The sequence below is a fragment of the Salvelinus fontinalis genome, chromosome 2, assembly GCF_029448725.1.
Source record: "Salvelinus fontinalis isolate EN_2023a chromosome 2, ASM2944872v1, whole genome shotgun sequence".
In the NCBI taxonomy this organism is placed as follows: Eukaryota; Metazoa; Chordata; class Actinopteri; order Salmoniformes; family Salmonidae; genus Salvelinus; species Salvelinus fontinalis.
Window position 1 is genome coordinate 35,732,495 of NC_074666.1, and position 16,015 is coordinate 35,748,509.

Genomic DNA, 16,015 nt, shown 5'->3' on the forward strand with positions numbered 1-16,015 from the left:
ATGACGTTGGCCTGTTGGTGAGGTTTATGACCCCCATAAATACCTTTCCCCCTTTCCTCTCTCTCTACTCTACAGAGTGACTCTTGGAAAGCCCTTTGTTAACATAGAGAGTCTGAAAACATCAAAAGGGGTGGGAACCAGAACCATATTTCGGTAATCCAACCAGTTGAAAATATGCGTTGGTACTTAAATAATATGATATCAGATCAGTTGTCATCTGAGACATTATTACTGATGATAGGATGACATAAACTGTATCGTGGAAAGTCTACACATTCTAGTTATCAGATTCACATGGAATTGTTGAGAGAATTGTTTCCATAAGGTAAACTCTGTTCACTCAGTGGCACCGCCCAAGTGAACAGACATTGGTTGTGAACTATGAAACACGCCCTTCTCTCCCCTACTACATAAGCCCTTTACGAACATTTTACATTTGTGTTCCCGAGGACGACGGTCCATACGTTAAAAGGGCTAATATCAAACTACAGAACTAAGCCAACTTCAGCGTGAGCTTAAAGTATGGCAACTTGGTATGAACTTTGAACTCTTATTCACTAAAGAAGTGATACCTCCTAGCCGTTGAATGAGCAGCAGCAGCTGTAAACGTGGGCTAGGAAAGGACGGACAAAGTATCTCTTCTACCATACACACGACGGTACCACAACGCATCCGTCCTACCAAACATTCTTCAGAGCACAGGAAGATCTCTGTTGGGCAACACGGCCTTCCATCTACGACCAACCTATTGAAGCACAGCTCAGAGTAAATATTTCTTGCATGTTCCTTTTACAAATGGGCGGTTATTTAGAATGCATAAGATTCTGTATTTACGCTAGCATAGCTTTACAAGGTCCGATCAGAGACCAAATCCTTTCTTCCTCAATCTTCCCGTGCGTTCATTCACAACCCAACCACCTTTCTTTGAGTAACCAGCCGTCATATCTGTTCAGTCCCCATGGGACGTTTTCTTTTATGACATAATTAGTAATCAATGTATGACCCATCCTGTGTTTATGTGTAATTCTGTGTGATTGTTTAGGTATTTAGTAAATAAATAATTCAACCAAATGTTGTATTGCTGATTCAACTTGTTAGCCGGTTTGTGAAGATAACCAAGAATTCTACGACTTCAGATTAGTTAAATCAGGTAATATTAATTACAGATAAATACTTTTATAGAATAGCATGTAATAATAGTACTTATGTACTGTTGCTGTCATAGAGAGAGCACCATGCACAGCGAGAAAGGAAAATAAGACGAGAGATGACATTCATCAGATTGCGCAGCGCAGTCATTCTCCCAGACAACTGGTTTTAGATGGTTGTAGACCTGATCACAGGCATCAGTAAAAGCATTAACCCCATCAGCATATCAATCAGTATGAACAGCATGAGCACCCAGCACAAGGTGGGTGAGTTCATTAGCAGATGGGTAGGGGGCTCTCTGTGTGTGCGAGAGTGGTGCATGTTGAAACAGCAGGTTGGCATTTATTGGGATGACTCATGTACTGAAGGCAGCTCTGCAGAGTGGTCACTAGCTAGCACATCCCCAAAGTAATAAAATCTAACCCTAAATTATAAACATCTAGTGGAAACTGCTCAGTTCTGCCTCCAGAGCAAGACTCATGACAATAAAGGTCAACCTGCATTCTAACAGTGTGGTAGATTACGAATCACAGTGTGTGTGTGTGTGTGTGTGTGTGTGTGTGTGTGTGTGTGTGTGTGTGTGTGTGTGTGTGTGTGTGTGTGTGTGTGTGTGTGTGTGTGTGTGTGTGTGTGTGTGTGTGTGTGTGTGTGTGTGTGTGTGTGTGTGTGTGTGTGTGTGTCTTTGTGTGTGTGAACCAACCTTTCAACAGCAGACACGTCACCCGTGATACAAGTCAGTATGGTGGGTCAGCAAGCCATGTCTGAGGACATTGGGAGATGACGTGGAAACCGGCCACTAGGGGCAACAGTGAACGCTATTACCTTCAAGGAGGTTTCGGTTTTGCTATGGCGTTGTAGGCGGGGACGGCGGATGGGCGTAAGCATCTGATTCCAAAGGTTGCAAGTTTGAATCCAGCGATAGAAAGTTATATTTTTTATTTTTGTTTTAAACCCATCCCAAACCTTACCTTAAGATTTGCAAATAATGCCTGAACTTAACCCTAACCTTAGAAATCTGGAGTTAATGCCTAAACTTAACCTTAAACACTTCTAAATTTGACGTTTGTGAAATATGGATGAACGTCTAATTCTGCCGTGAGACTGTGAGAGCTAGTTGTCAACAGAGACATAGTTTACATTATGTCCATGCTGGTTCAAGTGGCATGGAAAAAGAGGGTTCCCCAGTGAAATCATCAATCGTCTGAGGACAGATTCCATTACCAGGTTGATGGAAGACATCACAGTAGAAGATTGATTAAACCAAGGGATCATCCCATTGGGAGGAGATGAGGAGTTGTTGGGTGAGTTAACTAGAATAACATGCCATAAGGTTGTGATGTGGAACTGAGGTATTGTCCACAGTTGAGTAGGTTTACAAAAGAGTTGCGGTAATGGAGAGCGGCCAGCAATGGAAAAATTATTTTTTATTTTTTTATTTAACCAGGTAGGTCAGTTGAGAATAAGTTCTCATTTACAACTGCGACCTGGCCAAGATAAAACAAAGCAGTGCAACACAAACAACAACACAGAGTTACACATGGAATAAATAAACGTACAGTCAGTAAAACAATAGGAAAAAAATATATATATACAGTCTGTGCAAATGAGGTAAGATTAGGGAGGTAAGGCAATAAATAGGCCGTAGTGGCAAAGTAATTACAATTTATCAATTAAACACTGGAGTGATAGATGTGCAGAAGATCAATGTGCAAGTAGAGATACTGGGGCGCAAAGGAGCATAAATAAGTAACAATATGGGGATGAGGTAGTTGGATGGGAAATATACAGATGGGCTATGTATAGATACAGTGATCTGTGAGCTGCTCTGATAGCTGATACTTAAAGTTAGTGAGGGAGATATGAGTCTCCAGCTTCAGTGATTTTTGCAATTCGTTCCAGTCATTGGTAGCAGAGAACTGGAGGGAAAGGCGGCCAAATGAGGAATAGGCTTTGGGGGTGACCAGTGAAATATACCTGCTGGAGCGCGTGCTACGGGTGGGTGCTGCTATGGTGACCAGTGAGCTGAGATAAGGCGGAGCTTTACCAAGCAAAGACTTGTAGATGACCTGGAGCCAGTGGGTTTGGCGACGTATATGAAGCGAGGGCCAGCCAACGAGAGCGTACAGGTCGCAGTGGTGGGTGGTATATGGGGCTTTGGTGACAAAACGGATGGCACTGTGATATATTGCATCCAATTTGCTGAGTAGAGTGTTGGAGGCTATTTTATAAATGACATCGCCGAAGTCAAGGATCGGTAGGATAGTCAGTTTTACGAGGGTATGTTTGGCAGCATGAGTGAAGGATGCTTTGTTGCAAATATCAACCCAGCATTCTGTGTTTATTGTTCATAAAGGTACATGCATGCGTGTGCGCAGAGGCATGCCTGAGTATATGTAATCTGTCTGCATGTGTCTGAATGTGAACATACCAGTGTGGGGGTGTTATGATGTGAAGGTAGAGTGTGTGTGGTGCTTAGGGGAGACAGAGACAGGAATGTAGAGAGGGGGTTGTAGCGTGCTTCTGTGTGTGTACCGTCTTTATCTTGTCAAACACAGAGCTGTATCTCTGTCTCAGAGCACAGCAGAGCGCAGAGTATCCTGCAGAGACTCACACACATGCTTACACATGCCCCCCCCCCCCATTAGAACACCTCAGAAGCAAACACATACCACACACAGGCATACCCATTCCGTTAAAAAATAAAATACACACACACACAAAAACACTCCATTAAAACGCCTCAGAAGCAAACACATGCCACACACAGGCCTACCCATTCTGTTAAAAATAACACACATGCCACACACAGGCCTACCCATTCTGTTAAAAATAACACACATGCCACACACAGGCCTACCCATTCTGTTAAAAATAACACACATGCCACACACAGGCCTACCCATTCTGTTAAAAATAACACACATACCACACACAGGCCTACCCATTCTGTTAAAACACATGCAGCCTCCACCAAAGACCACCCCATAGCTTTTATCAACACCTGCCATTACCTACCAGACATCTTTCAATGCAGGAAGTCAGTCAGTCAGTCAGTCTGGCTGCCTTCCCCTGGGCTGTCTTCCTGGAGCACTGTTTTTAATTCACTTAGCAGAGAGAACACATCAATTTAGCTTATGGTAATGAGATGCTCAGGAGACCTACCAATAGGACACTGATGGAGAAAGCCTGGGCGATCCATCACTCTGGGTGTGTGTGTGTGTGCATTTGTAGATTTGCGCAGATGGATTTAACCGCAAGAGGAAAACAAAAGAAGAGAATGAAGTGTACAAAGCAACACCTAAAAAGTACATCACCAACAGTAGACTTAACTGTTTCATGGCTGGGTGACCAATGGGAAGAGCTAAACAGAGACCTAACACAGTTTGACATGTCCAATTACACAGTCCCTCTGATGAGTCATGTCTACTGTATGTTCTCATCTACCACTCACAGCCCACATGGGAACCAGGCCACAGCTTAAACTCACACGCACTCACATGCACACATACGAGCGTACACACACAAACACACACACAAATATTATGTTGACGCAGATGGAAGAAATGTGAATCAGGATGACTGACAGGCCTGATGGGGCGGGACTACATTGTAGGAAGCTAGGTTTGTCTATGTCATCTTTGAGAGCATTGAGTGGGCGGACATTGACTCCAGCCAATCAGCATTGAGGTCTGACTGTAACTTGGCAAAATGAAAAAGCCGAGAGGCCCTCAGAGATGAAGCACTCATGTAATATTCACGGGCAACGGGCTGAGTGCGTGTGTGTGTGCGTGTGCATGTGTGCGTGTGTGTAAGAGGGCTTTCATAGTCAGATGAGAGTATGAGGAGAAGGAAGAAAAGGAAGAGAGTGAAAGGAAATAAGAAATAAGAACAGTTATTCATTTTTGCACCTTACACCTCTCTGCTTTAAACCTCCGCTTTTAATCAAGTACAGTAATTCAACCCAGCCACCACATTGAAAATGAAAGAAGAAGAGACAGAAAAATGAAGCAGAGCATCCTTAGAAATATCTGCTGATTCCAAGAGGACATGAAAGATTTAAAGCTTGCTCCCTCTCTCGCGCTCTCTCCCCCTCCCATACCCACCCTCTCTCCCTCCCCCTCTCTCCCTCCCCCTCTCTCCCTCCCACTCCTCATCTCCCCCGACCCCTCTCTCTCTCTCTCACTCCCCCTCTCCCGGCCACTCTCCCCCCCCCTCTCCCTCTCCCTCCCCCTCTCTCCCCCTCTCCCCCACACCTCTCAATCCCCCTCTCTCTCCCCCTCTCACTCCCCTTCTCCCCCTCTCACTCCCCCTCTCCCCACCCCTTTCTCTCCCCCACCCCCCTGTTTGCGACACCATCTGATATTCATAAGTCTGTGCAATGACACGACTCAGCAATGTGCTGCTTCCCCCACTTTGATAGTGTGTGTGTGTGTGTTTCACTTGAAGCACATTGAGCTGCATATAGAAACAGAGTGACTAGACAACACAGAACTGTATTTCTCAGTAAAATAAAGAGAAAATGAGAGCCTGGTCTCATAGACTAGACGCAGCATAGTAAACATAAATCTGGGACACTCAAATTAGTATGATTTGTTACGTTTGGTATGGTTACATAAGACAGAAGGTTACTTAATAAGGCAAAAACTAAAGTTGGGTGGTTGGTCGGGCTGGATAGGTAGCTGTATAACACGAACATCTAGCAACCCAAAGGTTGTGTGTTCAAATCTCATCACGGAAAACTTTTGCATTTCAGCTAATTAGCAACGACTTACTACTTTTTAGTTACTTTGCAATTACTTAGCATGTTAGTTAACCCTTCCCCTAACCATAAACTTAACCCTTTAACCTAAATCCTAACCCTAACCTCTAACCCAAAACCCTAGCTAAGCTAACATTACAATTTGTAACATATCATACGTTTTAAAACGTATAACGTATGACAGCACATTCTTAATGACTGTGCAGCTTTAATTGGCTGGCAGACCAATTAGTAGTGTACAGTATCTGTGTATGTGAAATGCACCAGTGTCCATCAATACCCAACATCAAACACATACTCTACAGGAGCAGTCCAGCCACTGAGGGGAGGAAACACACACAGCAAGAAATAGAGACATATCCATGGTTTGAAAGAGAGAGAATATATTTGAAGCATTTTTCACTGTGAGGAGTAGAAGCTCTGGGGCACCAGTAGAGAGACATGACAGGGGACCAACCATATTACAATCAACAGCCAACGCAAATGGAGCTCTGATTATACAGAGAGTGACACATGCTAGGAAGAGACATACAAAGACACACACTGAAGCACACACACACACCCTCATAACTCTGGAGGACACACATCCCTGATTGATGTCTACTGTCACAGTGGGCTGTGAGTCACAGGTGAAAGGTCATTTTGACAGCATCACACACAGCAGCTAAACTGGGTCAAGTTCTGCCAACCTGCAGAGGGAAACAAATGGGAACACCGATGGAAAAAACACTATTGGACTGGAGCTGCAGTTCAGTCATTGCAGATAGCAGTGTTTTCCACACTGCACTTTCAGAAGTGCGTTTGATTTGAAAAGCAGCATGCCCCACATCGGAGGGAGTTGACAATTTATTTATATATTGGCAGCAGAGGAGGCTTGTGGGAGGAGCTATTGGAGGATGGGCTCATTGTAATAGCTGGAATGGAATAAATGGAATCGTGTCAAACGTGTGGTTTCTATACGTTTTATGCTTTTTATACCAATCCATGTATTCCCTTCCAGCTATTACAATGAGCCTGTCCTCCTATAGCTCCTCTCATCAGACTCCTCTGATTGGCAGTTATTATAACCTATAGATTGGGTCCTGGTCTGGTCATAACCTCCTGGCCCTAAATACTAGCTATAGCTACGATTTTTTTTTGCTTTGCCTATGGGAATTAACTTTGGACCCTGCGCTAAATTATTTGATATGCACTCTGAAGTTATGTATATTAATATATTATAAAAAGTTTCACTGCTTAATGAAGCATCTTGCTGGCTGACTTCTTTTCAGAACAATTCAAATTGTTAGTCTCTAAAATTACATTTATGTTATAAAGGCCACTGGTAATCAAAGATTTTCTCCTTGTCTCCTCTAGTAAGGATGTACGGAATGTTGTGTTCTCCTTATAATGAGAGCATAAGAGAGAGAACGAGCGGGGAAAAGAGAGTTGTAGAGGGAGTGAGAGAAGGAGTGACAGAGAAAGAGAGAGTTGGAGAGGGAGTGAGAGAGAGAGAGAAAGAGAGAGTTCAAAAAGGAGAACAGCATTCAGATCTCTGTTACCACCCTGGGCTTGCTCCTGGGTAGATAAAATGTAGTACTCCAAAGGCATGCTGAAAATAGTATGGTAGATATGTTCCAAAGAGACGCAGAAAATAATCTCAACAGACAGGTCCTCAACCAATATTATGTGTGCTACAGTTAGGACTAGGAGTGACAGGTTTTACTATAAGGTATTTTCATTACTATCTCTATCTTCGATTCCAACCATCCCTATGTTGGTGAACAGTGCATTCCATCTTTTCTGTAGTACATTCTAATAGAAACACCACTGTGATGATTGACAGCGGGCACATGTTCATTATACACATTGGCAATGATGAAGCCAGCGGTAACGACAGCATCATCAAGCACAGGTGCAGGTCAGCTGTAAACCACATGGGCCTCAAGTGCATGTGCGCACATCACACACACACACACACACACACACACACACACACACACACACACACACACACACACACACACACACACACACACACACTCCATAGCAGTGCTGCTGTTCTGCAGAGTTTAATAAAAGTAGTTGTGATATTTTGATATTCATGTTTGAGAGGACATCTGCATAGCAGCTCTGCCCAGGGGAGGGTTGACACAGCAGGCTGCTGCCTCCTCAGCACTATCACACAGGAACACAATAAAATGGTGTGTGTGTGTGTGTGTGTGTGTGAGAGAGAAACGCCTGGAAATATGAATCTGATAGTGGAGGTTGGGTGAAGGTTAACTTTGTATTACAGTTGAGAATTACAGTTGAGAATGACGCTCCAACTGATGAATCAAATGCTCTTGGATTCTGTTATTTTTGGTTGGGTGCTTGTATGAGTCAAAAACAAACAAGTGAAATGTACCGAAAGCTTTTTATTAAATAATATGATATTCCACATCGCTGTTTTGTGGTAAATACAGTATGCTACCCGAGGCAAATGTAATTACATCATGCCTGTATCCGTGACTGCCTGTGGCTCCAACAGAGCGTGACGTGTCTTCAGTGTTGAACAAAAGAACCACACAGAGTCACTATTCTGTCACAATACTCTCTTCACCTGACATGAGCTTGTCTTTCCCATAGAGCTGCATTGAAATGACTGATTAGAATAAGGAGGAGGTCTAAAAAGCATGAGCGTGACAGGCAAAGATAAGAGACCCGTATAGTGATTGTGAAAAAACATTCCTGAGAATGTGCGAGTGTATGTATAAGGGCGGGTGGCATCCTCAGTTTACCCAGCTTTCCACTGCCTTACTGTGAAACCAGTGGAGGCTCCCCAGAGGAGGAAGGGGAGGACTATCTAAAAATACAATTGTAAAACATTTAAAAAGTTAGCCTTTTTAGATAAAACTATACTAAATATAATCACGTCACCAAATAATTGATTAAAACACAATGTTATGTAAAAATGGTCCACAGTAGCCTCATGGTAGCAACATGGCGTAGCCAGAGGACAGCTTCTGTCCTCCTCTGGGTACATTGACTTCAATACACAACCTACGAGGCTTATGGTTCTCACCTCCTTCCATAGACTTACAAAGTAATTATGACAAATTCCAGAGGACGTCCTCCAGCCTATCAGAGCTCTTTCAGCATGAACTTACATGTTTTCCACCCAATCAAAGGATCAGGGAATTATCTAGTACTGAAAGGATAAGCTACAGCTAGCACTGCAGTTTATAACATGTGGTGAGTAGTTGACTCAGAGAGAAAGAAAATAGTTGAACAGTTTTTAATAAATACATTTCTTCCAAAATGAAGGAGAAGCAAGAGAGAAAGTAATTTTTTTCAGTTTCACTTACTTAGCTAGCAAATGCAGCTAGCTAGTTTAGCCTACTGAAACACCCTGCTCAAACAGAGGGGTGCCATGTTAGCTAGCTGGCTATGACTTTCCAACACAACACTAGAACTCTTCCAAGTCGAGGTAAGCTTTTTGTATTACTAATTTATTGCCACAGGGGCCCGCCGTTGTAACTGCTTACTGACTGTACATTGTAACGTTACTGCATGATTATAGCGGGTTTACTAACGTGTTAGTTCTATTAGCGATGTTACTTTACCTAATATGGTGACAACGATGTAGGCTGTGTGTAGCGGTTTGTCTTGGAAAGGTTTTTTCGCCTGGTCAAATACAGCTGATGTGTTGTGCGTTGAAGTCCACACGTGAAGGGAAGAGGTGAGAGGAGGAGAGCGCATAGATGCGACAAGGAATACAAAGTGGCTGCTTTGAAAGTTAACTGTGTTTACGCGTGATCAGGGGTGTATTCATTCCGCCGATTCTGTTGAAAAATGTTTCTTAAACGGAAGCAAACGGAACAAAACGGGGATAAACATACCTGAATTTGTCCAATAGAAACTTTCGTTTGCAACTGTTGGACTAATGAGTACACCCTATATCAGATAGCTGCTAGATGCAGAGTGTGTAAGGCGGTATTAAATGTCACTGTCTTTCCATGTGTCACCGTCTGTGACCTCAAATTTGTCTCTCAACCTGTGTGCACCTACATTGTAAACTTTCATTCTTGGGCTAGGTTGTAGTAACCTCATGGTGGGTATAGGGAAAATTTGAGTATCATATAGAAGTCTAAACCTATCGACGAATGAATTGAATGAGAGTCATCCAGTATGCCGTAATAGAAATAAGGTCATGCTCATGAAAAAAATATATGGTTCCAGCACACACACACAGGTCACAGAGCCATCCTCCGTCCTCTTAGCCCACTAAGAGAAACAGCCCAATACAATATGCACCCTCGCAAATAAAATATGCCCCTCCATGTTCTGTTAAAACATTCAGACTGCTAGCCACGTGCTACACTATAAACTCCACCATGTAGCGGCACAGGGGGAAAGAAGAACCCTGAACCTCAGCAGCACCGAATGGAAGCGCTGTGCTGCGTTGAGCCAGCGAAGGTTGAGCGAGTTCAAAGTCTAATCCTGGACTTCACCCATGGGAGTTCAGAGCTGGGAAAGGACAAAGAGCAGGGCTGTTTTTATATCTAAAAAGCCTTTTCTAGTTCTGCTGCATGTGTGTGTGTGTGTGTGTGTGTGTGTGTGTGTGTGTGTGTGTGTGTGTGTGTGTGTGTGTGTGTGTGTGTGTGTGTGTGTGTGTGTGTGTGTGTGTGTGTGTGTGTGTGTGTGTGTGTGTGTGTGTGTGTGTGTGTGTGAGAGAGAGAGAGAGGATGGGCGCACACCCACTCTGGAGGAATCAAGGCTTTAGCGAGTGAGGGGAGCTAAATCCTCTAACACACGCACACAAGCAAATGCACGAATACACTAGGCTACCATTGTCTTAAAAGCAATTGTTCAATTGTTTCTTATTAACAGTCTACAAATGAACGCCTTCTTAAAACAGTGTTAATTTGCACAGCATAATGAAACCATTGTTCCCACTGTAATGTTATCTGTCAATTGATGCCTTTTGATATCGTTCTTCCATCATACACACTCACACATGCACACGCACACACAGCAGGCCTGAGAAAACAAACAGACATGCTAGTTTGATCTCAGTTGTTCTGGGGCTTCGTACACTCTCCAAAAAAACACTTGTTTATCAAGACGATACAACATGGAAACTGAACAAAGAAACCAAAGCTTCTGCATTGTTCTGATGCATTGTATAAATGATACCATAGACAGTGAGAGCTATATCACACTATAGGATTACACAGACAGAGGCTGACTGGCCTGGACTGGCTTCCTACTGCCTGGGCTCTTTGTCAAAATGGTGGGTTTACCCAATAAATTACTGGAAGCTTACATTATAGTGTGTGACTCTCTTAATTTTTTATAGCCTACTCTTTTCAAGCTCTGCCACAGATCTGGCCTGGAGTATGGGTGGACACAGCCCATGTCGAGGCTGGAGAGGTATGAAGTGTTCAAAAAGGTGGGAGGCAGGCCTTTTAAACAGACCGTTAGCCCTGTCTAGGAACTAAGCTCTCGACTTTGTCAATATAGATTGAGGTTGCAATCTAACCTGACTAATGAATATACCTACTAATTAGCCTGTGTTAAATACCACTTTCCTGGCTATACGTCAAGCTATAAGTCGATAATCCAATGGCTCATTGGCTAAAATCAATGCTGTTGTGCTGACGCTAAGTAAATGAGAAGGGAAAAGTAAACAAACATTTTCTCATCATTTCAAACTAGAAGTAGATCTAATCTTAGTGAGATAATCAGGGAGGAACTAAGTGCTAAAACTGAGAGTTGTAAGACTTGTTCATTTCTAAACTTCCTGAACTACACGGTGCGGCTAAAAAAAAAAAGACCTGAGGTTTTCAAAAGGGCTTTCGGCAGGAAATCCAGGAACATTTCCAAAGAAAGGGTCTGAAAAGCCCAGTCTGGAAAAAGTGTGTTGTTGTTGTTGTTTCAGGGACTTTTTTCTCAGAGTTGGATATGTTTCAGGATAGGAAATAATAGCAGTACTTAGTCAGTCCTTTCTCTTCTCTCGTTCTACAGGATATCCTTTATAGTTTACTGGATGTCGTGGGAGTGTTGTGGGAGTGTTGCGGGAATGTCCGAGTTGTTGGTTAGAGCAGTTTGTGCTCTTCAGATATCAAAACATCCCACACTTTGATAAACACATAACTACACACAAACACACAGGAACGGATCCAATTTGTAAGTCGTTCTGGATAAGAGTGTCTGCTAAATGACTTAAATGTAAAATGTAAATGTAAACGGACAAACGTGCACACTCTATACAATGTGTGGAGGGCCTATGCACCAGGGTGGTAGGCAGCAGCTAGGTCTGGTTAGTTTACCTGGCTGGCATCGTGTGTATACATCACATTATACCCTAGCATCATATCACCAGCAACGCTCATGCTTAGTTTTATGGGGCTACTTCCCTGTTTGAATGAAAGCAGGGTCCTGATAGTCCCCCTGAACCAATGACCTGTGTTAATTAAGGGGCAGTAATTGTCTTTTTACGACCACCTTTAGATCTCCCCGGTGCACTCCTCGTATCACTATGCCAGCTCAACACTTCACTCCACCACCGCAACCCGTAACCTAGCAACGGCCCGCTGAAGGCCTGAAGAGCAGCAGCTTCCGTTTGGTTTTGTGTGAGTGTTGTGCCTTGGCAACAAAGGGAGCTCATCTTCACTTCAGATGATAAGCAGCTTTATCTGTATGTAGCTTGTAAATATCTGTGTACTGGATTAATACCTATAGAGAACACTAAAGGGCATTTCCATGTAAAAGGACCTATGAGCACCAACATGTGAAGTTCATAGGAGCATGTCAAATCTGGTGTCAAATGAAAGCAAAGAGTCTATAGTTTTTAGAAATTAAGTCATATACAGTTTTTTAACCTTTTTCCATCCTACACATTAGGAATAAGCAAAGGCGTTGACTTCTGGTCAAACAACTGGAAAAGGGGTCTCAGAAAACATCTGGCAGAAAAAGTCCTAAAAGGTATTAAAAATGCAACAAATCACAATAATGTTGATGTAAAGACACCTGCCAACTAATATGAACACGTACATTTAGTTTTGCAGAAATTATTTGCCATCTATAAATTTAAGAAATATTGCCTAGTGTCTTGTCATTTTGTTACCAAAAATCCACATATCTTTAAGATATTTCTTTATTTCTCTCCCTCACGAGGGAAGATAATAAAAGATCACAGAATTAACAAGTAAAGGTAGACCTACCAATTAGTTAGTGTTTTTACTGAAATCAATTTGGTTTATGATTAATTAAGTGATTAAAATGTGCCATTCTGTTATCAAATCGGAAACAGAATGACCAAAAAATCTGCAACAGAATGACTGCAACTGCATTGGCTACAATGGGAGCTAATTTGCTACTGTCCTCTCTTCCACTGGCATATTGTTATGTTCAGCTCATAACTGTTTTCTTTCTCTTTCTGTCACATGGTGGTCAAAGCAAGAGTGTGAAAACAGTCTGGACAACCCCTCACTCTCTCTCTCAAGATAATGTCAACTTTCCCATGAACCCCCTCTCATTCCATTTACTGTAACCAGCCCTCTCACCCACTAAGCACCAGCCAACACCAGACGTCCATGGACGTTGAAAAGTGGTCGAAGGTCAGTCCAAATCTGAACCAAGCATAGACGTCTGTTTCACAAAATTTGTACAGAACAGTACAGTAGAGAAAACAAAAGTAGAGAACAGGTGTACAGTAAAGTAGACTTTAGTAGAGTACAGTAGAGCACACTTGAGTAAAGTACAGTATACTTTACTTGATGTACTGTACTTTACTGAATTATACTTTACTGAACTCCACTGTACTTTACTGTACTATACTGTGCTCTACTTTTCTGTACTGTGCTATCCAATAATGCAAAATATATGTCTATGAGTGGTACATATTTTGGTCCAGTCCGGACCAACCAAATTGAAGAGAATGACATTCATACTTATGCATTTCTGTATAGTACAGATTATGGACCCATGAAGTCGATCTGTTACAATAATTCTGGTACTAGGTGTTAATCCATTTCACTTACTGTACTTCCATAACCAAAATAGATTTTTTCAAACTCAAGGTGTCATATCATACCTGACAATTCATTCTTTCTGCAGACATCTTTGAATCTTCATTCGGAGTAGATATTTAACAGAGTTCTTTGGAAAAATGTGGTCGCATAAAAAAAGGAGAGGGACTGTTTTTCTCTTATCAAACTGTAGATCTGCACTGCTCTTCTAGTAAACGTGTTTCAGTAAAGTTTTCAGTGGAAATTGTTAAAAGTAGTCATTGTGTTGTATGGTCTGTTCAACTTTGCAATCAATGTTTTAGGTTTGGCATACTTTTAAAGTGAAAAATCAGAGTCTCAGCATCATTCTGGGGAATTGCTCTACAGATGAAGATATAGCCTACCTAGATCACCAAAGAAGGCCCAAGCAGAGAAATGGGAGAAATAATAACTTATGGGACCAAGGGACTTCATTCATAACTCTCTTATGATTCACCTTGAACTTGTATATCAGTCGTTGAGTAGACAACGCTATCTACCGTGTAGGTCAGGGGTGCTCAAATATTTAGGTTTGGTGGGCCAAAATATAATCTGATTGGTGGGCCACTGGCCAAACAAATAGGCATTATCTATTTAGAAATATAACAGGTAAACAATATCTGTTTAGTAAGCAATCTTAAAATCACATTTCCAACAATCAAATTGTAGCCATATAACTTGACACCTAACAACATATTCTGATTACCAGTATTAAAGATTAAAGATGTATTTAAAAAAAAGTAACCGTTGTGGCACAGAAACTGCAACCAAGTTTCTACTTTCATAAGGCTAATAACTGGAATATGTTTCAAATTACTTGAATATGGGAAAGGTGTAACAATTTGTATTTGCAGCAGTAAGTCACTGAAATGCATCAGAAATTCCAGGAAAACATGAGGGAAGCTAATCAGGCAAAAGCACCTCTAGCCTATTTGGGGCCCGAAGAGAGATTTTGGTTAGATACATTTTTGGGCAGAGTTAAAGAACATTTTCAGCAATTCTACAAATTTTGTCATGAGGTGAAGCATTGTTTCACAGTTTTAAAGCTAATTTCCTACCATTTTACACATTTTGCCATGGGGTGGTGAGAAACTTTGCAGTTTTAAAGCAGATTTTCTGCAATTACACACATTTTGCCATGACTTATACCATGTTCATATGATATCTGATTGAGAGTGACAAAAAAAATCTATGGGGCCCCCTGGAGGTTAGGGCCCCTGTGCGTGCCAGGTTGGTAATTTGTACTACAAGGTTATATAGCTGGCTAGCATCTAAAAATGTTTTGCTAACATGAGCTAATTGAGTGACTGCCAGTGACTTACATTACAAGTGGAAAACTGCTGATGCACAACCAAATTTCAGAAACGACTTTACTATTCTAAGTTGAGATATATACATGTATATATTTGTAACCTTCTTTCGGGCCAAACCAAACAGCGTCGCGGCCCCAGTTTGGTCAGCCCTGGTCGAGGTAATTGAAAGTCTGTGTGTTGTTGTTGACAGGTGTGTGTGTATGTGTCTGTTCTGTACTCACCCGCAGCCATCTGCATGTATCCAGCCAGTGTACAGATCCTCCTCTCACAGCCTCCGCTGGGCAGGAAGATGGTGATGATGGCCAACAGAGAGCTGACTGCCAGGAGAGAACATCCTCCAGAACACAGCACCGCACTCGTCTGAAACACACACACAAACACCAGAGATAGGGGTAAGTTCAAGGATTGATCACTCGTTAAACATAAATACACTATTAATGCATATTTGATTATCAGCTTGCTATTCAGCAACCAGTACATATCAAGGAAGCAACTTTGACAGGTTGAACCATACTAAATATAATGTGGGATAGTTTGAAAGCTAGAAACAGAGTTATACATGTTACTCTCACTCACAGACCCACACAAACACACACATTGGTTAATAGGTTTCTGTTTCCTGAGACAGTGCTTCAAATCAGGACAACAAAGGATTGACCCCGACTGTCCTCATTCATTACACTATGTTTAATCACACACTGGTCACACAGACAGAGAGAGAGAGGCTGAGGAGAACACCAGGCAAGCACAACACATAAATCACGCTAACAGACAACTGTTCA

General features: G+C 42.1%; 1 protein-coding gene across 1 annotated transcript in view; it reads right to left on the reverse strand.

The window, feature by feature from the left end:
- The window catches only part of LOC129817731 (LHFPL tetraspan subfamily member 7 protein-like), a 221,567-nt gene that overhangs the window by 131,955 nt on the left and 73,597 nt on the right, over positions 1-16,015 (reverse strand). Inside the window, exon 2 of the mRNA XM_055873244.1 lies at positions 15,455-15,593. Within this exon, the coding sequence (XP_055729219.1) occupies positions 15,455-15,593 (139 nt within the window). The remainder of the gene's footprint in view (positions 1-15,454; positions 15,594-16,015) is intronic.